Consider the following 22,999-nt stretch of genomic DNA (forward strand, 5'->3'; position numbering starts at 1 on the left):
AAATTATGAGATAACATTGAAAATCATGGGGGTGCTTATTTTTTTACCTTTAAGCCCTACATCTAAAAACCTTCATTGGGGATGCAACAAGGAATAAAGGAGACATCTCTGCCTTTTTATAGATCTATATTCTAATATGGTACACACATAAAATAAGTAAGATTCATTTTTGTGCTTGAGAGGTTACTCAAGATTATAAACACGAAAGTGTTTTGCGGTCCTTTTTGAGCTATTTTAAGTAAGTCGCTGATCTGTCATTAGCTACAGAAAATAACGATAAAAGAACTTATGTCTAACATAACGATAATTGTCATGTACTGTGTTTCACTAAGCATGTTATCAGCGTTTACATGAATCATCATATGAATATAAGTAAAACATTTTAATATTTGGATAATATTTAGATATGTATTTATAAATATGGAAACTTCTAAATATGTGAATGCCTAATACGTAAAATAGTGAAAAAGATATAGACAGCAACATTTATAAAATGATGGACAGTATTTTCTTTAACTAGTACAGAAATAATCAGAAATGATGATTTGGCTTTAACTTTATTAAAAATTACAGTTTTTTATAATTATAGATGTTACAAAGGTGGAGAGATGGATAGGAAAACAAGTATACAGAAATACTTAAATTGAAAGCCTAAGTGAATAATAGTGAAATAAAACCTCACAGGAAATAGAAAGTAAATTGAATTTGCCAATGAACATTTATATCAATTAGCTGCCCACCTGCCTCTCATAAATGTAACAGTACTAGGAAAAGATCAAAAATGATCAAGAAATGTTTCTCATAAAAGTTTATGGAGCAAATCACTATTATATCCAAGCATATATTTTATTGCCAAATTCATCCCAGTCCTGGGAAGCTCCCCTAGTGGGTGCCTTCATAAAAGGAGGGGGTGGAAACCGGCTTCAGGCTATAGGAGTCCTGTTATTTAGGCTGTTATTTAAACATGGTGGGATGGAATGCAAAATTCATTTTAAAGTGAGCAACCCTATAGTAAGTTGTTGTAATATTTGTGATAATTCAGGCTACCTAAAAATATGCAGTAAACACATACATGTTGTTTTCTATCTCACAGGCACTAGGTACACATAAAATGAACTTGAGTAAGTGATATTATTGCAAAGCCAGGTACTTCAGAACCCCTTTTAGGAGGTACCGTGAGTCTTTTAATTGTGGAAAATTGGAATTATAAAAGTTTCTATTTTGGAAATTTTGCACATGATTTTCAGTTAGAAACATGTTCTTGTTTATGCAGGCAGGAAGTTAAGATGAATGGTGGGAAGACTCAAGGGAGGGAGTTTTCATTGTTTGACCTCTTGTATCTTTTAAAAACCTGTGAATAATTTAAATTGATTTTTTACTTTTAATGTACTTAAAATAAAAAAAAGACAAACATGCTGGGGTTTTTTTTGTTTGTTTTGTTTTGTTTTATATAATTTGGAAACATTTGGCATAATTAGAATTTACTTCAGTTCCAGTCAGTTCTTTATTTTTGTTATGTTAGCCCCAATATTCTTCTAATCTCTCAGAGTTAGCAATGGTTATAATTCACACACGGAGAAAAGGATAGATTTCTGGTCTAAGCTGCTCAATAAGAGGATGTGAATAGCTGTTCTTTTATTTAACATTTTTTAAGATCCTATTGTGTGCCAGTACCACGATAGGTATCAATAATGAATGATTTTGAAGATTGCTCTAGTGCTAGAAGTGTGTATATTCTTCCTAACTAGGAAAACTAAGTAAATGTTACTTTTAAAATATAAAATAGCAAAAAACAATAATATTGTCCTTTCCGCATAATTATTTTATTTATTTATTCATTTATTTACTTTAGCATTTTGAAATACTGGTGTTTAAGCTAAACACAATTGGAGACATATTAACTTTCTGTTATTTGCACATAGCCTTTTTTCTGAATGGTAAATGAGATTTTTATCAAAATTAAGCACTTTAAGCATTAACTATTATATTTAAATTGCTAACTGAAAGGACTAAAGCATTTTTAAAAAAAGTCTCAAACATCTAGAAGTCTCTCTTCTATTCCAGTGCTAGAAGAATATCTTGTCACTTACTTTCTCAAGTCAGCAAAGGCTCTGATGAGGCTGCCCGTAATTTGTGATTAATTTGGGGGACTAGTTGGTATCATGGCATCCCTAGAATTATGTTGTAAGGCAATTTCTGCATTTGTCTCAGCTTCTGACAATGAAGTCCTTTCCCTCATAAAGCATGTTTGAGCACCTGGAGTGGCACATGGGACAGAATTGAGAGGAATATCAGATAACTACCCTGTATAATATTTTATCTCTATAGCCTGAAAACATGTATTTCTTATCCTTGCTAAGATTTACTTACAATATGCTTAATTTTTTAATGTTTAAGTATGCATAGGAGTTATTGTAGACTGCTATGCTTTCTAGATAAGAAGTGGTACACGTAGCTGAAAAATTATACTGACAATACATAGTCGTGGAATGTTTCTTTTTAGACTTGTTCCACTTTGATTTACTGCTCCCTATATGACTCCTTCAGATCAGTTGCTCTGACAGTGCCCATGGGTAATGAAAAGTTTAAGTTCATTGCCAATTCCCTGAACAAAGACTTAAAAGCTGTGACCCTGACATAGTGGAACAGCATGTGGTATCTATTTCTCAACATCATAATAAGGTTGTGAAAGGTCAGGTGAGACGGGTCCCATCATGTCAACCTTTACACCAAATAAATTATATATTTATAAGAGAAAACTCTCTTTGTGGAATTTACTTTGTGAAACTGTCTCAAATAGAAGTGACTTAGAATTTACAGGTACATTATTGGTTTTTGCTGTTGTAGGTAGGTGGGCCCCTCTGATTTCTAACATAAAGTTTGTTTCCGAAAGGGTACTACACCTGTGTGGAAGTCATCTTCACCCTGAGGAGACAGGTCGGCTTTTACATGATGGGTGTTTATGCCCCAACCCTGCTGATAGTGGTTCTCTCCTGGCTCTCCTTCTGGATCAACCCGGATGCAAGTGCTGCCCGAGTGCCCCTGGGTAAAGTATTCTGTGCTTTTCTCTCATGTCAGGAACGTGCTATGTCCTTGCATAACTCACTATATACTCAACACTTTCAAAATAGACTTTTAGAATTGAAGGCAACCTTATTCTCATCTGTTTTTAGACTTCCCTCAAAACGTGACCTTGAGGGTACCTGGGTGGCTGAGTGGGTTAAGCCTCTGCCTTCAGCTCAGGTCATGATCCCAGGATCCTGGAATCGAGTCCCGCATCGGGCTCTCTGCTCAGCAGGGAGCCTGCTTCTCCCTCTCTCTCTGCCTGCCTCTCTGCCTACTTGTGATCTCTCTCTCTCTGTCAAATAAATAAATAAAATCTTAAAAAAAACAACAACTTGACCTTTAACTAGAACTTCTCAATGTTTATGAACTCTATAATTAAACCAATTTTTTTTTTCTTTTCATGTATTTGGATATTTTAAACAGTTAATCTATCCTACTTTGACTTTCATGCAATAATTATTAAGTAATTTTCACAGATAACTAAAATATAAACTCCCCAAGAGTGCCAAACTAAACATAAAACTATTTTGATGGGACTCTTTCTAAATTATATTGTATACCATCTCATACTCTTCAACCGGGAATATGTAGTACAGTGTATATTTTTAATGACTTCATGTCATTTTCTTAAACATCAGTTATTGTGTGCTCTATCATCAGGACTGGCTAGGGAGAAGAAGAGCTGATTATCCATGCTCCCCCGTTTGTTATTTTTAATGCTTTGCCACACAGAAACAGCATCAGCCAGTCTTGAAGACTGTGTCTCTATAGGGGTGAAAAAGTCTTTGCTTCATGAAATAATCAAGAGCTCTTCTAATGGATGAAGTGATTAAGCTTAAAAATAAGGACATTGTTACAACAAATTTTGATTGTTTATAGTGTTTTAAGATGTTTCATTACTGTGTGTGTGTATGTGTGTGTGTTTTCCGAATATCACCTGGAACCTATATAGGTAAGACTGTGGTATATCTGGCCTCTTAGGGACTGGTTGCAGCATTTTTTTTTCCCATTGAAAAGACCTTGTGCAAATCTCCCTCCTGACATAGTAGGGGAATTAAATGAAATACAGATTTTACAGAGTAGGCAACCAGGAAAGAAGCAATGAAAGTGACAGTTTTACCTGGATAAGAAATGTGATGGTTTGTATTTAATAAGAGCCACAGAGACCATATCTATATCTTAATAACCAGAAATGTGGGAAATTTCATCCTACTGGCAATGTATCTGGAATGAAGACAGTGACAACCCAGATTAACTCCTTTAGGGGATGAGAATGAACTATGTAGTATACTGTCCTAAGAATAAAACTCCTAAAAAACTAGATTTGTGTCAGACTTGTCAAAAATATCATGCATTTCCTCCAAATAGTTAATTTTTTGCTTATTAGGAATATCATGCAGTGATATAAATTGAAATGTCAGGCTTCCAAGAGTACTCTGGAGACATTTCAATCCCTGACATATTCTTGAAGGATTTTTCTCTGTAAATCCCCATCTATTATGAGACTTCTGTCATGAAGTCCCTTAACTTTCCAGTTAACATCCAGTGGAACTGTTGTATGAAGTAAACATGCTTAATGGTTGGAAGTCAGTCTCTTCTGTTAAATCTGGATTTGAATTCCTGCTCTCTGCTTTCTAACTGTGACAGTTTAGACAATAAGCAGATCTAATCTCTTTAAGCCTACTCTGTTAAAATGTCGATAGGGATGAAAAAATACTCAAAGGTTAATTGGAAGATTGAAAATATGAGTGGAAAGTGCTTATTACCCATTCAGGAGTTAATAATATGCCTCATTTATACATTACAGTTTATAAAGCACTTTTACACATTTGATTCATTTAGCAAGTATTTATTGTGCACCAACTATGTCCTAAGCAATGTTCAAGAAGATGGGCATATAGTTAAAGTAAATAGAAAATAGATAAAATAGATAAAAGAAAAACACTGAGCCTCAATGAGTGTACTTTTTCTTGGAAAGAAAGAGACACCAAATAAGCACAATATGTAGTCTCTAAGATGTTGACATATAACTTCCAGTTATAGAACAAATAAGTCCTAGAGATGAGAAGTACAGCATAGGGAATATAGTCCATAATACTATAATAACAAGGTATAATGGTGGAATACATTTAATCATGGTGAGCATTGAACACTCTATAGAATTGTCAAATCACTATGTTGTACACCTAAAACTAATATAGCATTGTATGTCAACTCTACTTCAATTTAATAATCCTAATGCCCAGGGAGTGGTAGAAGGATGATGTAGGGAAAGAGAGTTCAGGGACAGCAGCCTGCTTGTCAGGAACTGCTCAGAAGGAAGTGATATTGGATAAAAATGTGACAGAGGTGAAGAAATGAATCACTGTATCTAGCAAAGAATGAGCTGGGATAGTGATCATCAAGTTCAGCATTCCTGAGGCAGGAGCATGCTTGGAATATTTTGGGAATGCCAAGGCCAATGTGGCTGGAGCAGAATGAGTGAAAGTGTGATTAGTAGATGAGGTCAGAAAGACAGCAGTGTTGAGGAGCATGTAACATCTCCTAAGGCATTCTGATGATTTTGGCTGAAATGGGAAGACTTTGAGGGCTTTTACATGTGATCTGCTTTAAATTTTAATAGATTCTCTTTGTCTGCTTTGTGTAGAACCCATTAAAAGGGGGTTTGGATGGGAGCAGGGAAGGCAATTATTAGGAAGCTCTAGTAATCCAGGTGAAACAATCACAGTATTGCCAGGGGGTAGAGACGCTTATAAATAGATGATAGCTATGGTAGACATAATGAGATTTGCAGATGTGTTGTATGTCGGATTTAAGAAAGCAGATTCAAGGCTGACTTCAAGGGTTTTTCTGGCTGAAAAGCCAGGAAGATGAAGCTGCCACTAAATTAGATGGGAAAAGCTGTGGGCAAAGTGTGTTTGAGAAGATGCACAGACCAGGAGCTTCTTTTTGGACATGTTAAGTCTGAGATATCTTTTAGGTAGAGTTATCAGGTATTCAATTGGATATACAAGACTGGGGTTTCTAGGAAAGATTAAGGCTGGTGGTAAGAACTTCGGATTTATCAGAATATAGATGATCTTTAAAGTGAGACTGGAGTATGGGTAGAGAAGACGTCTCAGAACTCAACCCCTGAGACTGAGAAGATGAGTGACAACCAACATGATGTAGCTTCCTGGGAGCCAAATGGAGAAAGCATTTCTAGGTGAAGGGAGTGATCAGTTAAGCTGCTTGTAAATCAAGTAAGTTTCGGGCTAAATATTGTCATTGGATTCAGCAGCCTGAAGAAGTCACTGGTGTCCATGATAAGGACAGTTTGCTTAGAGTGACAAGAGGAAAGCTTGGTTGGAGTGACTTCAAGTGAGAATAGGAGGGGAGGAACTATTGGCATCCAGTATAAACAACCCATTGGAGATTGTTAACTGTGAAAAGAAAAAGAGAATAGGGAAATAGCTGGGGTGGGAATAGGAGTTGACAGTTTTGGGGTTTTGTTTTTAAGGTGGACAAAATCATATTATGTTTATTTTTGGTGGAAAACAAGCATTAACAAAGGAAAAAATGATAGCCAGAAGAAGTGCAGGAGCAGAATCCTTGAGAAGTGAGAGGGGATGAGATCTGGTGGACAGATTGGACTTTGCTAGGACAAAGTGGATTTGTTTCAGGGAACAGCAAACTCCTGTAAAAGGCCTGATAGTAAATATTCCATGTTTTAGTTTCAAGTGTACAATGTAGGGATTCAGACATTCTATACATTACTCAGTGCTAATCATAAATGTACTCTTAATCTCCTTCACTCTATTTCACCCATACCCCCAATCCTTATCGCCTCTGGTAACCATCACTTTGTTCTCTATAGTTACGAGTCTGTTTTTTAATTTGTCTCTCTCTGTTGTCTTTTTTTTTTTAAATTTTGCTCATTTGTTTTGTTTCTTAAATTTCTTAAATTCCACATGTGAATAGTATATATATATATATATATATATGTATAGCATTTGTCCTTCTCTGACTTATTTTGCTTAACATTAGAATTTCTAGCTCCATCCATGTTGTTGTAAATGGAAATTTCATAATTTTTATGTCTGAATAATATTCCATGGTATGTTTACATGTGTGTATGTATGGGTATATATGTGGTATACACACACACATACATACCACATTTTCTTTATTCATCTACGGATGGATACTTGGACTGCTTCCATAATTTGGTTATTGCAAATAATGCTGTAATAAACATGAGGACCATATATCCCTTTGAAATAGTGTTTCTGTATTTTTACGGTAAATACCTGGTACTGCAATTACTGGATGTAATTATGGGTAGTTCTATTTTTAATTTTTTGAGGAACCTCCTTACTGTTTTCCACAGTGGTTGCACCAGTTTGCATTCCCACCAACAGTATACGAGAGCTCTTTTTTCTCCACATCCTCACCACAACCTCACTTGTTGTTTCTTGTGTTTTGGATTTTAGCCATTCTGACAGGTGTGAGATGATATCAAAATATGTTTTACTTTTATAAAATACTACTATAGAGTTTATCAAAAATATGGTACCATTTGCTTCACATACTCCCTAACATTTACCAGTTACTTCACATACTCCCTAACATTTAATTTTCTCACCTTATTGTAGATCTCTAGTGTAATGTTGAATAGAATTTTTGAGACATGGGTTATTCCTGATTCTAGGTAGAAATAACTGAGCCATTCATTATTGGGTGTGGTAGTAGCTGTAGAGTTTTTGCAGCTGTCTTAATTGGGTTGCATAGGTTCCATTTTCTCTCTAGTTGGCTCAGAGTTTTTTTTTTTTTAATCATGTATGATAAAATTTGATTGAATTTGGATTGAATTTAAATTTGATTGAATTTTGCCAAATACTTTTTCTGCATGTATTTAAGTATTTAGATGGGTTTTCATATTTATTTTGGTGAATTATATTGATTGATTTCTAGATGTTACATGAGTTGCAAAAATTATTAGCACAAAAATATGTTGATAATATTTCTTTATCCCTTTAATGTCTGGCTGTAGTGGTATTCCAGATCTTGTTCCTGTTATTGTTAAATTGTGAATTCTCTTTATTCTTAATAATTTTAGCTAAAGGCTTGCCCATTTCTTGACATTTTCAAAATCTCAGATTTTGTTTCATTTATCTTTTCTATTTTCCTTTTTGTTGATTTTTAGCTCTTTATTAAATTCTTCTTTTTAATTAGTTTGAATTTAATTGGATATTTTTGATGCTTAAAGTGGGAACTCAGATCATTGATTTTATATCTTTTTTTCTAATATGAGCATTTAAAGTTATAAATATCCCTATAAGCACTGCTTTAGCTACTATTCACAAAATTTTGATATATATTTTTTCATCTTCCTTCAGTTAAAAATATTTTGTGATTTCTTTTGTGATTTCTTCTTTGGCCCATGGATTTTGTTTGATTTCTAAATATTTAGAGTTTTAGTAAGTACTGGAACATGATTTTAATTTTATTTTAATGCTTTTTGATTTTGTCAGAATATGATTTTTCAAACTTTTGTTTATCAGAACTGTTTTTTATGGCCCAGACCAGTATATGTCTCCTGGTAACTATACCATGTTCACTTGCAAAGTATATTTGTCATCGTTGGGTGTAGTGTTCTATAAATAATATCAATGGAGTCAAGTTGGTTGATAGTACTATTGAAGTCTTTTATGTCTTTTGTCTAGTTATTTTTATAGCTATTGGTGAGAGAGTTATTAAATATCTTACACTATAAAAATTATGCTTCATGTATTTGGAAGCTCTGTTATTAAACCATTACATATTTGTGATTTTATCTAAAAAGGAAATCTTATTACTTTAATGTATGATTTAATGTATCATGTTACTTTAATAAAAAGATATTCCATTCAAATGGAAACAAAACTGGAGTAGCTATACTTATATTAACAAAATAGACTTTTAAATACAGACTGTAGGGGCACCTGGGTGGCTCAGTCGGTTAAGTGTCCGCCTTTGGCTCAGGTCATGATTCCAGAGTCCTAGGATCAAGCACTGCATCAGGCCCCCTGTTCAGCGGGGAGTCTGCTTCTCCCTCTGCCTCTCATCCCACTCATGCTCTCTCTCACTATCTCTCCAATAAATAAATTCTTTTTTTAAAAAAAGGAGACTATAATGATACAAAGAAGGGCATTACATAATGACAAAGAGGCCAACCCAACGAGAGAACATAACATTTGTAAATATTTATGCACCCAGCATAGGAGCACATAAATATATAAAGACTTAAAGGGAGAAATAGACAGCAATACATAATAGAAGGAGACTCTAATACCCCATTTATACCAATGGAGAGACCATCCAGACAGAAGATCAATAAACATCAGCCTTAAGCAGCATGTTAGAACACATGGACTTAACAGATATAGAATATTGCATCTAAGAGCAGTAGAATACATATTCTCAAGTGTACATAGAGCATTTTCCAAGATAGATCATATGTTAGGCTGAAAAACAAGTTTTAATAAATTTAAGAGGATCAAAGTCACATCAAGCAGTTTTTCAAACCACAATGGTATTAAACCAGAAATTACAAATATTTCTTTATTTGAAAGAGAGAGTGCATGTGCATGTGAGTGGGGGGAAGGGGCAGAGGGAAAGAGGGAGAGAGAATCTCAAGCATATTCCCTACTGAGCACAGAGCCTGACACAGGGCTCAGTCCCATGGCTCTGGTCATGACCTGAGCCCAAACCAAATGTTGGAAGTTTAACCAACTGAGCCCCCCAGGTGTCCCTGATATTAGAAATTAATTACACAAATAAAACTTCAAAATTGACACATTTCTGGAGATTAAACAGCATGCAACTGAACAACCAATGGGTCAAAAAATCAAAAGAGAAATTAAAAATACCTTGAGACAAATAAAAATTAAATTGTAACATACCAAAATTTATAGATGTAACAAATGCAGTTTTAAGAGGGAAGTTCATAGTGATAAATGCTTACCTCAAGAAACAAGAGAAATCACATATAAACAACCTAACTTTATGCCTGTAGGAACTATAAAAATGAAGTCAAAAGTAGGTAGATGGAAGGAAATAAAGATGATAGTAGAAATAAGTAGAGATTAAAAGGACAAGAGAAAAGATCAATGAAACTAAAAGCTGTCTCTTTGAAAACAAATAAATTTAGCTAGATTCACATAGAAAGAGAAAATGCTCAGATCATTAAAATAAAAAAAAGAGATGTGACAATTGATATCAACAAAAATGAAGGGTCACAAGAGACTTTTAGGAACTATTATACACCAATAAACAGCCTAGAGGAAATGGATAAATATACAACCTACCAATCCCAAATCATAATAAAATAGCAAATTCAAACAGATGGATTACCAACAAGGAGGTTGAATCAGTAATCATAAACCTCCCAAAAAGCAAAAGTCCTAGACTGGACAGCATCACTGGCGAATTATATCAAACATTTAACAATTTTTCTCAAACTCTTCCAAAAAATAGAAAACAGAACTCTTCCAAACATTTTACAAGGTCAGCATTACTTTGGTACCAAAAACAGACAAAAATGCCACACACTAAAAAGATTACAGGCCGATATTCCTGGTGAATACACATGCAAAAATCCTCAACAAAATACTAGCAAATCTAATTTAAGAGTGATTAAAACGAGCATACACCATGATCAAGTGAAATTTTTTCCAGAGATGCAAGAATGATTCAACATCTGTACATTGGTCAGTGTGATATACCACATTAACAAAATGAATGATGAAACCCTATGATCACCTCTGTAGATACAGAAAAAGCATTTGATACATTTAACATCCATTTATGATTAAAAAATATACTCTCAAGAAAGTAGATATAGATTGTACCTCAACATAATAAAACCCATATGTAACAAGCCCACAGTCAACATATTATACTCAACGATGAAAAGCTGAAAGCTTTTTATCTAAGATAAGGAATAAGACAAGGATATCCACTCTTGCTATTTTTATTTAACATAGTATTGGAAGTCCTAGACAGAGCAATTAGGCAAGAAAAAGAAATAAAAAACATCTAAATTGGAAAGGAAGAATTAAACTCACTATTTGCAGATGACATATTATATACAGAAAACCCTGAACACTCCATCAAAAAATGGCTAGAATTAATAAATGAATTCAGTATAGTTGCAAGGTACAAAATCAACACATAAAAATCTGTTGTGTTTCTTTATACTAATTATGAACGATAAGAGAGATTTAGAAAATCCTATTTGCAATTGCATTAAAAAGTATAAAATATTTAGGAATAAATTTAACCAAGGATATAAATGAGCTATATATTAAAAACTACATGTCATTAAATAAATTGAAGACAATGCAAATTAATGGAAAGATATTCCACACCCATGGATTAGAAGATTAATATTGTTAAAATGTCTATATTACTCCAAGCAGTATACAAATTCAGTGGAATCTCTATCAAAATTCCATAGCATTTTTCTCAGAAATAGAACAATCCTAAAATTTGTATGTAGTTACAAAAAAATCCTGAATAGCCAGACCAGTCTTGACAAAGAAAAGCAAAACTGGAGGTATCCACACTCCCTAATTTCAAGCTATACTACAAAGCTATAGCAGTTAAAACAGTATGGTATTGACATGAAAAATAGACACACAGTTTAATGAAACAAAATAGAGAGCCTAGAAATAAACCCATGCATATATGGTCAATTAATTTATAATGGCGGAGCCAAAAATATACAGTTGGGGAAGGACAGTCTCTTCAGTAGTGCCGGGAAAATTGGACAGTCACCTGCAAAAGAATGAAATTGGACCACTATCTTATACATGTGCAAAAATTAATGCCAAATGGATTAAAGACTAAGTATTAGACCCGAAACCATAAATCTCCTAACAGAAAACAGGTGGTAAGCTTCCTGACATAGGTCTTGGTGATGATTTTTTGAGTCTGACATCAAAAGCAAAAATAAACAAATGGGACTGTATCAAACTAAAAAACTTCTGCACAGCAAAAGAAACCATCAATTAAAATGAAAAAATAACCTACTGAATTGGAGAAAATAATTGCAAATCATATATCTGATATGTTATCATATGATATGATATGTTATCATATGATATGATTTGCTAATATTCAAAATAAACAAAGACATACAACTCAATAGCAAAAAAACAAAATAAAAGTCCAGTTAAGAAATGGGCAGAAGACTTGAATAGATGTTTTTCCAAGAGATTTACAGAGGGCCAATAAACACATGAAAAGACACTGGATATTCTCCCAATCTCGTTTTGATTTACCTTTTCCATTGTTAAAAAACATGAAAGCTCCCTCTATGAATTTTAGGTGAAGACTTTTGTCCTTAGTTACTTCTTTAAGTATGGAAATAACTATGCAAACAACTATGGAACTAACTGTTATAAATTATACAGAACATTCGCTTTCTCTGGTACATAAAACTCTTGAACTGCTGCTAAAAAGGAATTTTTTTAACAAATAACTTCCAGTCAAAAAGATTTGATAATTTAGGTTACAACTCAGACCTCTAGCAGACCACACATACATATTTCTTTCTCATACTCTTTTCGTCTGGAGCAGGACCTCTTTCAGAAATGTCAAAAAGTCTTTTTGGATTTTAATTTGGACATGATATTAATAATGGTTTTCCTTTAGTATCCTTTGATTACGGCATTATGAAATGATAATATCCCAATATAATTCAGTAGTACTTCTAAATGAATTTTCATTTTATTAATCACAATTCCACATCTATGAATTTGATAAATAGCTTATCACTTAATGGTATAAAAATTATTTGGAGTTTAGACAGATATATGAACACTTGAAGTTACTCCTTGACCAGTTCATGGCATTTGTTATTACATTAGCATTCTATTCTATTCTCTGGCTCCATCCTTATTGCCGCAAATAGCAAAATCTAATTTTTTTATGGCTGAATAATATTACACTGTACACACACACGCACACACACACACACATATACCACATCTTCTTTATCCATTCATCTATCATTGGGCACTTGGTTGCTTTCATATCTTGCTATTGTAAATAATCCTGCAGTAAACTTAAGGGTGCATATATCTTTTCAAATTAGGGTTTTCATTTGCTTTGAGTAGATACCCAGCAATGGAATTTCCTTTGATTGGCTTATGATTTATTAAAATGCAGATAGAAATTCACTATGCATTATTTAATAATGAAGTAATTTTATTTGAAGAATGTATTAAATAAAGTCACAATGTTTGTCTAAAGGAATATTATTTGCTCAGATTTTCTTTTTAAAAAAGATTTTATTTGTTGAGAGAGAGAGAGAGAGTACATGAGGGCGGTTGGGATGGAGGGAGAGAGAGAGAGAGAAAAATCTGAAGCAGACTCTGTCTGAGAGCAGAGCCTGAGATGGGGCTCAATTTCACACCCCAAGATCATGACCTGAGGTGAAATAAAGAGTTGATCACTTTAATGACTGAGCTACCCAGGTGCCCCATGATTTCCTATTTTAGGATAAAAAAAAAAGAATATTTCCTGTTTTAATATGATTTCTTAAAGAGAAGGCATACAATGATATTCACATTCTCCTCCTCCAGAACTCATCTCCATTTCTATTCTTTTGTCTTTGAAATGATAAAAATCCTAATAGAATTGACTATCATGGTTTCTAACTTAATACCTGAAATTATAAATACCTCCTTTCTCCCCCCCACCCCACATCTATTAATGTCATATCATTCCTTTTAAAAGGCAGTCCCTTTTCTCTTTCTTTGGTTTCCTTTCTCTGACACTGCAGCATCTTTTCCTCACAAAGCTTTCTGCATTTTCAGCATGACCTCCAGCTTCATATTGGCTGATCTTTCTTTCCTTTTACAAAACTCTCACGTGCTTTGTGCTCTGTCATGGTCATCAGTTTCTTAGCCTTTATCTAACCTAACTCAGTATTTTCATTACCAAAGTCATTATCTTTTCTAAGTCTCTTCTTCCCATCTTTCATGGATACTTTTCTAGTTATTCTGTTTTTCAGAAAATTTTCTCAATCTTTTCCTTCTTCCTTCAATCAATAACCAAGTCTTTTAAAATGTTCTTTTCAAAATCCTTTTTATATTAGTCCTATCCTTCTTTTCTCATGCTTTCTTTCTGAAACTGCTATTTTTTTCCTTCCTTAGTCTGTTTTGTATATCCTTACCAAAGTAATGTTTTTGACATTCTTTTGATAATGTCATTTCTCTTCCCTCAGCTTACAGTTTCTTAATATTTTCTACCAAATATGGTAAATTCATTATAGGGTTTTTAAGACCCTCTATAATCTGACATTATTCTCCATTTTCTCATGAAGTTTCTAATATATCAAAAAATATTCAGGTATAATACTAAGTTTGATATATTATCTGTTATTGATGAACATGAAATGCTATGGAAACATGGAGAATGGTGTGTCAATATATTCTATCTCAAGGAATTAAGTAAGGCTTATTTTTGATTGATAGGTAACAATTTTTGATTGACAGATAACATTTAATTAAGAATAGAAAAATTGACTTGGAAATATCATTTGCCAAATTAATGCCCATAGGTATAACTCACTGTAGTTTCAAGAAATAAGTGATAGGACCTTGGATTTTTATGTTATTTTCCACTTCAGGTTAGAAACATTAAGACCTATATTAGCTTTTAAAATATAGTCCTATTAATTAGTTCTTAGTTTTCCTCAGGACTAAGGATAATTAGTTTAACAGCATATTAGATGTTTATCAAGTCTTTATATTCTAAGTAATATTGTTTCCATCCGCTAGAAACCTTTCTTTCTAGTAGAGACTCTTTAAACTCTTGCATACTTACAAAAAAACAAACCAACAAATTCTGTAACTTTTAAGAGCCTCAGAATTCAACTGATGGAATATATTTTTCAATGTTTTAACTGATTATTAATACTAATATAGTACTTACCATATTTCCAAAGCAAGAGAAAAGAGAGCCAAGTACATCTTTATTAGGATAATGTATCATTAACTCTCAGGGGTGGTCAGATCTAAGAATTAAAAAGTGTACTTTGCCCCATAAGTGAAATGGACTCACAGAGTCAAGGCAAACCTATTTCCTACATGAAAGTGAGTCTCCCTTAACATCATATAAGATTTTTTCTGATCCGTGTATTATTGGTAGTTAGTGCCAGTGGGTCATATTTGCCCATCCCCTCTTCTGAAAATATGAAGGAAGGGAGACAAAGACTAAAGGGAAAGGCTGGGAATATGGCAAGTGGAAAGAAAAGGAGGGATATAAATTAATGCAATTTTCCTTTGGGATCTTATAATTATTTGACTTAAATTGATATATAACTAGTTAGCTTTCCATAAGTGGTTAATATTACATGTAGCAGAATATTATTCTTTCCTTGAAAAGCTGAAATCATTTGTTTCCCTGAAATAATCAGTAATACTCTATCTTTATCTTTTCTTTTAGATTTTGTTTTCTAATTGTGAACCTTATAAGAAAATTGTTTTATATGTTCCATTCTTGCTCAGGTTTAGTTCTTCATTGGGTAAAATTCAGTTCTATAACTGTCTAAAATAAAGTGGAAAAATGAAATAACTAATTAGAGAGCTTTGTGGCTTTCTCTGAACTACTACAAAATAGTTTTTAGACATCTGTAGTATTTAAACCTGGTCTAAATTGTGTTTTTACACCTTGGTTTAAATTTCTGTTTACTTTTAAGTATTAAATATTTATAAACATCTCCAACTACATTCACAAATCCTAAGATAAAAAGTATGTTAGTATTGTTTTTTGTATTCTTTGAGTTTGAAAGAGACCTGAGAAGCATTGCAACTTACTGGAGAGAGATATTGTCCAAAAGTAATGTTTGCAGAACATTTCACAGGGGTAAAAAACAACTTTAACTCCCGTTTCTATTTCTGTAGGTATCTTCTCGGTACTCAGCTTGGCCTCTGAGTGTACAACCCTCGCTGCCGAACTTCCCAAAGTATCCTACGTGAAAGCTCTTGATGTATGGCTCATTGCTTGTCTTCTCTTTGGGTTTGCTTCCCTGGTGGAGTATGCAGTTGTCCAGGTGATGTTGAATAACCCCAAAAGAGTTGAAGCAGAAAAAGCCAGAATTGCTAAGGCTGAGCAAGCAGATGGGAAAGGTGGAAATGCTGCTAAAAAGAATACTGTCAACGGTACAGGCACTCCTGTTCACATTAGCACTTTGCAGGTAAGATTGAAACTGTCCAGGGAAATTCTTTCCCCTATCCTCTCTGAAGTATCAGGAGAAAGATACTTTTCTGTGGGTGTGAAGGTTTGATAGAATTGGTGCTCACTCATTTTTCTCTCACAGAAAAAAAGGAACTGTACACAGCATACTTTTTGGGAAAAAAAATAAAAAAACACTTAGGTTAAATACTAATTAAGAAACAGGAATCCGCACTGTATCAAATTTCTAGAAGACTTTCCATGGAGTTTCATGGTACATTTCTGCTTTGATGGCTACCTTTGAATGTGGAGATATTGCCAAAGTATAGACCTTCTGACTGTCTCTCACTATACCTATGGTTTAGGATCTGTCCAGCTTAGTGGGGAGTGCTTACAGAATTGGACATTGCCTTATCACTTGATCATAGATTTAAGAATAATAGGCAATGCCTTTAGATTCTGATAAATTCTGGAGCAGGAGGCTATTTCATGGATTAAATATAGCTATCCACTTACCCCAGTGTACCTGATTGATGTCTTCTGTATGGGAAGAGTAGTAAACCAGGAGACTATGTCCATTGAGCTTTGCATGATAAATTCCGTAAGAGACTAATAGGTTCATACTGTCCTACAACCTTGAAAACCTTACCTCTTCCTTCTATATCATAGCTCCATTAACATGGGCCATTAGTCTATTAGTTTGTTAATTACAGCCATATCCCTTACCTAGAATGTTAGACAAGTATGCTACAGACTCTTTTTTAAATACAAAAGGAGGCAAACTATTTCTATGTGGTGCTGTCTGAAGCTAGAATTTTTAGAAAAATTAAAAAAAAATTTCTAGTTAAGTCATTAAACTCTCTTTATGAAGAATATGAAGAATAAGTACACTATTTTCATTACTACAGAGTCGTCATGACCTTAGAGAGGTCGTATGTTTGACATGTCTTTTCAAGCCTTTTCCACCCAGCATGTCTGTATCACTGTATTTGAAGTAAGTTTCTTGCAGACAACATGTATTGTTGATTTATGGCTTTTAATCTGCTCCACCACTCTCATGTTTTGATTGGTATATTTAGATCATTTAAATTTAATGTAAGTATTGGTATGTTAGGATTTCATTCTATTGTTTCATGTTTTCTTTTATGTTTCATTTTTTTTAATCTCCCTCTTTTCTGTTTCTTGTTTTCATGAAGGTTACTTTAACATTTTTTAGAATGACATTTTGAGTTTTCTATATTGTTTTTAAGTATATTTCTTTGTCTATCTTGTTTAGTGGTTGTTCTAGATACTAATTACATGTACATAACTTGTTATGGTCTACTAGTGTCATCATTTTGCCAGTTTGTGTGATGTTATATTCTTTAACATCCCTTTAACTTTCTGTTTATGATAGAATTGTAAATATTTCTTAGAACCTAATTAGAAAGTGTTAAAATTTTTGTTTTGTTATCAAATATAGTTTAGAAAAACTGAGAGCGAGAAGGAAAGCTTATTATATTTATATATCTTCTTGCTTACCATGTTCTTTTTTTCTGACGTCTTTCATTGTTTACTTTTAGAGTATTTCCTTTATCCATTATTTTGGATAATGCTGTTGGTAACAAATTGTTCTAGTTTTCCTCCATCTGAGGAAGTTTTGATTTCCACTTCATTTCTGAAGGATATTTTCACTAGTTATAGGATTCTGGGTTGACAGTTCTTTTAGCACATAAAAAATAATTGTGCTACCTCCTTCTGACCTCTGTGGCTTCTGACGAGAACTCCACTTCATTTGTATTGTTTTTCCCCCTGAGGGTAAACTTTTGTTTTTCTCTGGCCACCTTTAAGACTTCTTTTGGTCTTTATTATTGGGAAGTTAAACTCTATATTTTGGTGTGGATTTCTTTGCATGTGTTCAGCTCCTGCAGAGAAAGGAGGCTGATGTGGGACTTGATCGCATGACCCTGGGATTATGATTGGGCCAAAGTCAGACATTCAACCCACTGAGCCACCCATGTTTTCCTCAGCTATTATTTTCTTGAGTATCTTTTCAGATCTGCTATCTTTCTCCCAACTTTCTGAGTCTCTGATGATACAACTGTTAGATTCTTTGTTATAGTCCCACAGATCCCTGAGGCTTTTCATTTTTTCTAGTTGACTTTCTCTGTTTTATTGGGATGGGATAATTTCTTTGGTTATATCTTCTAATCCACTGATTTTTTCCTCTGCCCCTTCCATTTTCCCGTTGAACTCATCTGCTAAAATTTATATTTTGCTTAATATGTTTTATAGTAATAAAATCTCCATTTGGTCTTTCTTTCATTCTTTCTTTGGTTAGATTTTGTATTTCTTTGCTCAGGCTCTCTATTTTCCAAAAGATTTTGAACAATTGTTCACCATACCTAATTGAAGCATTTTTATCATTCATGTTTTAAAACCTTTCTCAGATAATTCTAATACATTTTTCATCTTGGTGTTGGTATCTACTGATCATATTTTTAAAAAAATTCAATTTGAGATCTTCTCTGGTTCTTCATATGATGAGTGATTTCTGTTGAAACCTGAACATTTTCATATTATTTTATGAGACTCTGAATCTTGTTTAAACTTGCCTTTCTTGTTTTAGTGGGCTTTCTCTTACTGTGTCCTTCCAGGAGAAGGAAGGGTGCTGCATCAGTACTTCCAGAAGTAGAAGTTCAGATCCTCACACTGTGTGGGTCTCTTCATTATTTCAGGGTGGGATTGGGAATTTTTAATACCCCATGTGGTCTCCACTGATATGACAGGGGGAATGCCCTTGTTACCACTCTGTGGTGATAGAAGTCCTGCCTCTCTGCTAGGCCTCCTGTGACATCATCCTCAGTGTAAAAGAGGGGAAGCAATTTGTTTCTGCTGGGTGGGGGTGAACGTCCTTGTTGCTTACACAGTCTCCACTGATGCAGTGCGAGAAGCAGACCCTTGTTAGTGGTCTATGGAGATGGAAGTCTAGAAGTCCCAGCTTCCTGTCTGGCCTTCTCCAATACCACTGCAATGAGAGTATTGGGTAACTTGTTACTGCCTCTTAAACGTGGAAGGCTCAGTTCCCCACTCAGCCTTTGCTGCATGAGTGGAGATGGGGTTACACTTTTTTGTGTGTGTGGTGTTTGGCTCAAGTAGAGAGATTATTAGCCAAAAGGGTTTTCGTCTTGCTAAGCTGCTTTTTTCTTTGTTTTGTGACTAGAGGAAGCAGGCTTTTATTGGGGCTATTTTTTTTTAATTGGGGCTATTTTTATCTGTGCCCATTGGCATATTAATTTCAGCTCCTTCAGCTTCAAATCTGGGATGTATAAGGCAAAAAGGACACACAAGAACTCACCACCAAGTGAAGGTGCCCAGCTGATCTCCATTTATATCTCCCAGTCTTTTGTCAGTTTCTCCTTTTTCCAACCTACTAATCCCTCTACTCACTAACTTGAACCCTGGCTAGTGATCTCAAGACAGAAAGCAAAGAAGTTCTACAGAATAGGTGCTATTTATTTTATAGATGGAGGAAATTTTCAGAGTACCATAGAATATATCAAGATTTTTATGACAATAGATATAAAGGATAAATAAGATCTAGAACATTAGACTGAATTATGTTATTTTCTATTGAAGAGTAATTACACACAATATTATATTAGTTTCAGATGGAAAACATAGTTATTTGATATTTATATGCATTAGGAAATAATCAGCACAGTAAGACAAGTCACAATCTTTCACCATAAAAAATTGTTGCAAAATTATTGACTATATTCCCTATGCTGTAATTTACATACTATATCTTTACTTATTTTATTAATGGAAGATTGTAACTTTTAATTCCTTTCATTTATTTTTATCCATCTCCTACCCCCCTCCCCTGAAACAACCATCAGTTTGTTCTCTGTATCTCTCTGTATCTGTGAGTCTTGTTTGTTTTGTTTTTGATTCCAAGTATAAGGCAAATAATACAGTATTTATCTTTCTCCAACTTTTCTCACTTAACATAATACTCTGTAGGTCTACCCCTCTTGTCACAAATGACAAGATTTCATTCTCTCTTGTGGTTGAGTAATATTCCATTATATGTATTTACCACATCTTCTTTATTCATTCATCTATCAGTGGATACTTAGGTTGCTTTTGTATCTTGCCTATTATAAATAATGCTGTAGCAAAAATTGGGATACCTGTGTCTTTTTAAATTAGTGTTTTTATTTTCATCAGATAAATACAGAGAAGCAAAATTGCTGGGTCAAATGGTAACTCTATTTTTAATTTTTTGAGGAAACTTCATTCTATTTTCCAGAGTGGCTGTACCAGTTTACATTCCTGCCAACAGTGCACAATGGTTGCCTTCTGTCTGCATCTTCACCAACACTTGTCATTTCTTTTGATACTAGCCATTCTGATTGGTGTGATGCGATATCTCAGTGTGGTTTTGATTTGCATTTTCCTGATGGTTAGTGATGTGGAACATCTTTCCATATGCCTGTTGATCATCTATATATATACTTTGGCAAAATGTCTTTTCAGGTCTTCTGCCCAGTTTTTTTTTTTTTTTTTTAAGATTTTGTCTATTCATCTGAGAGAGAAAGAAAGAGCACAGGCAAGGGGAGAGGCAGAGGGAGAGGGAAAAGCAGACTCCCTGCTGAGCTGGTAGCCTGACGTGGGGCTGGATCCCAGGACCTGGAGATCATGACCTGAGCTGAAAGCAGACACTTATTTAACCATCTGAGCCACCGAGGTGCCCTTTCTGCCCAGTTTTTAACTGGACTGTGTTTTTTGATATTGAGTGGTATGAGTTCTAATGTGAATATTACTATACTTAATGTTGTCCCAAAGTCCCTTAAACTACCCAGTTTTAAAATTATTTTACTCTTTGCTGTTCGGTTTGGGTTATTTTCATTGTTCTGACTTCCAGATTGCTGATCCAGTTTTCTGTATCATCTAATCTGCTGTTTATTCCCTCTGGCGTATTTAACATGTTGTTATTGCATTCTTCAGCTCTGGTTGGTGCTTTCTTATATTTTCTATCTCTTTGTTGAAATTCTCACTGTTTTCATCCATTCTTCTCCTGAGTTTGGTGAGCATTTTTATAACCTTTACTATGAACTCTTTATCAGGTAGATTGTTTACTCCATTTCATTTAGTTCTTTTACCAAGATTTTGTCTTGTTCATTCATTTAGAACATATTCCTCCATCTCTTCATTTGCCTGACTCTCTGTGTGTGTTACTAAGTATTAGGTAGTCTGGCTTTTTTTCCTGGTCTGGAAGGAGTGGCCTTATGTAGGTGTTGTCTTATGGGGCCCAGATGTGCAAATCTTCCTGGCCACAGGAGCCAGGTGTTCCAGGAGTATCCCCTGTGTAGGCTGTGTGCACCCTCCTCTTGTTGTGGATACATGACTGTTGTGGGCATGTGATAGGTGGGAGTGGGCTCTGGCCCAGCTGGCTGGGATACCTGGCTGTGACTGCTGCAGGGGCATAGTGGATGGGGTTATTGTCTTGTCAGTTGCAAGGCTGACCAAGGCATAGGGTTGTTTGATGCCCTTTATAGAGCATGCCCTCTGACCTTAGCAGTCTAGAGGAAGGATTCTAAAATGGCACTCACCAGTGCCAGGATTAGCATGGAAGAACAAGGTAGTAAAACTGGCTGCCTCCACTGTCTAAGTTCCTGGGGGAAAAGAGGCTCAGCTGCCTCCTGTTCTTGCACTGGTTTCCATGTCAAGTGAGTCAGCACCTGAGCCTTTTAAGAGTGGGTTTTTCAATTACTATGGTTCTGTAGTTTTCCTGGACATATTCTTTATTTGTTTTCAGAGTTAGGTATTTTGAGGACTCATGTCTCCTGTGCAGAATCTAAGGGTTAAGTTGCAAGACCTGGAGCTCACGTCTTTCCCTCCTCAGGGTAAAGCTATGTAACTTTGAGATCCCTCCTAAACATGGAGTGCTGCGCCTGAGGTGTTTTTTTTTTTTTTTCTTCCTTAGTGAGACCATATCTCTGCCTCTTCTACACATTTTGTTGATGTCCCTTAGTACAGAGGCTCTGTTCATCCACTTTCTTGATCCCCTTCAGAGGGAATTTTTCCATATATGGTTGTAGATTGGTTAGGTCCATGGGAGGGATGAGATCAGGTTCTCCCAATGCCATCTTGAATTCTCCACAGAATTGTGTTATTTTAAAATTTAGCTTTCAGACATTAAAGTAATTACCCAATGAAGGAAAGTTGAACATATTTAAGAACATCTATATTTTAATTCTTTGTGTTTGAGCTTACTAATAGAAAAACATGTGTTTGGATTCTGAAACTGTTACATTTTGCTACAAAAGTCATAGAGTGATACTTACGGAGTTTAAAAGTTGACCAGAAATTTTAGTCTCCAGAAATAAATATGAGTTATTTTTATTGTTTACAGGCCAAATGCAACTTCTAAAATGAACATTGTACCCATGTAACATTTGTATCCTGAGATAGACTTCAAAATGAGAATGAGTAAAAAAACTAAAATCTTTAATATATATGCCAAACTTAAAGAAAACATGTAAGCTTGATAAATTCATAAGACTGTTACACATTGACATAAAAAATATAAAAAAGAGAAATTAAAATTTGTTGTCTTTTTAATTTAGTGGTTTTGCTATGAAAAAATATACTTTCTAGTTTCAAAATGCATTTGTTCCAGTATATTTTGCTTTCAAAACACAAACTTTTGCAAAGTAATTTCTATGAAATTGTTATTGAA

The 22,999-nt window shown here is 34.4% G+C and overlaps 1 protein-coding gene across 2 annotated transcripts in view; it reads left to right on the forward strand.

Moving 5' to 3' along the window:
• Positions 1-22,999, forward strand: part of LOC111155549 (glycine receptor beta) — a 92,066-nt gene that overhangs the window by 62,749 nt on the left and 6,318 nt on the right. For both annotated transcript variants that reach the window (XM_022515767.1, XM_022515777.1), the window contains 2 exons: positions 2,894-3,046; positions 16,002-16,294. In XM_022515767.1, the coding sequence (XP_022371475.1) occupies positions 2,894-3,046; positions 16,002-16,294 (446 nt within the window). The remainder of the gene's footprint in view (positions 1-2,893; positions 3,047-16,001; positions 16,295-22,999) is intronic.

This window comes from Enhydra lutris, unplaced genomic scaffold, assembly GCF_002288905.1.
Source record: "Enhydra lutris kenyoni isolate GAN:26980312 unplaced genomic scaffold, ASM228890v2 scaffoldscaffold3, whole genome shotgun sequence".
Classification (NCBI taxonomy): domain Eukaryota; kingdom Metazoa; phylum Chordata; class Mammalia; order Carnivora; family Mustelidae; genus Enhydra; species Enhydra lutris.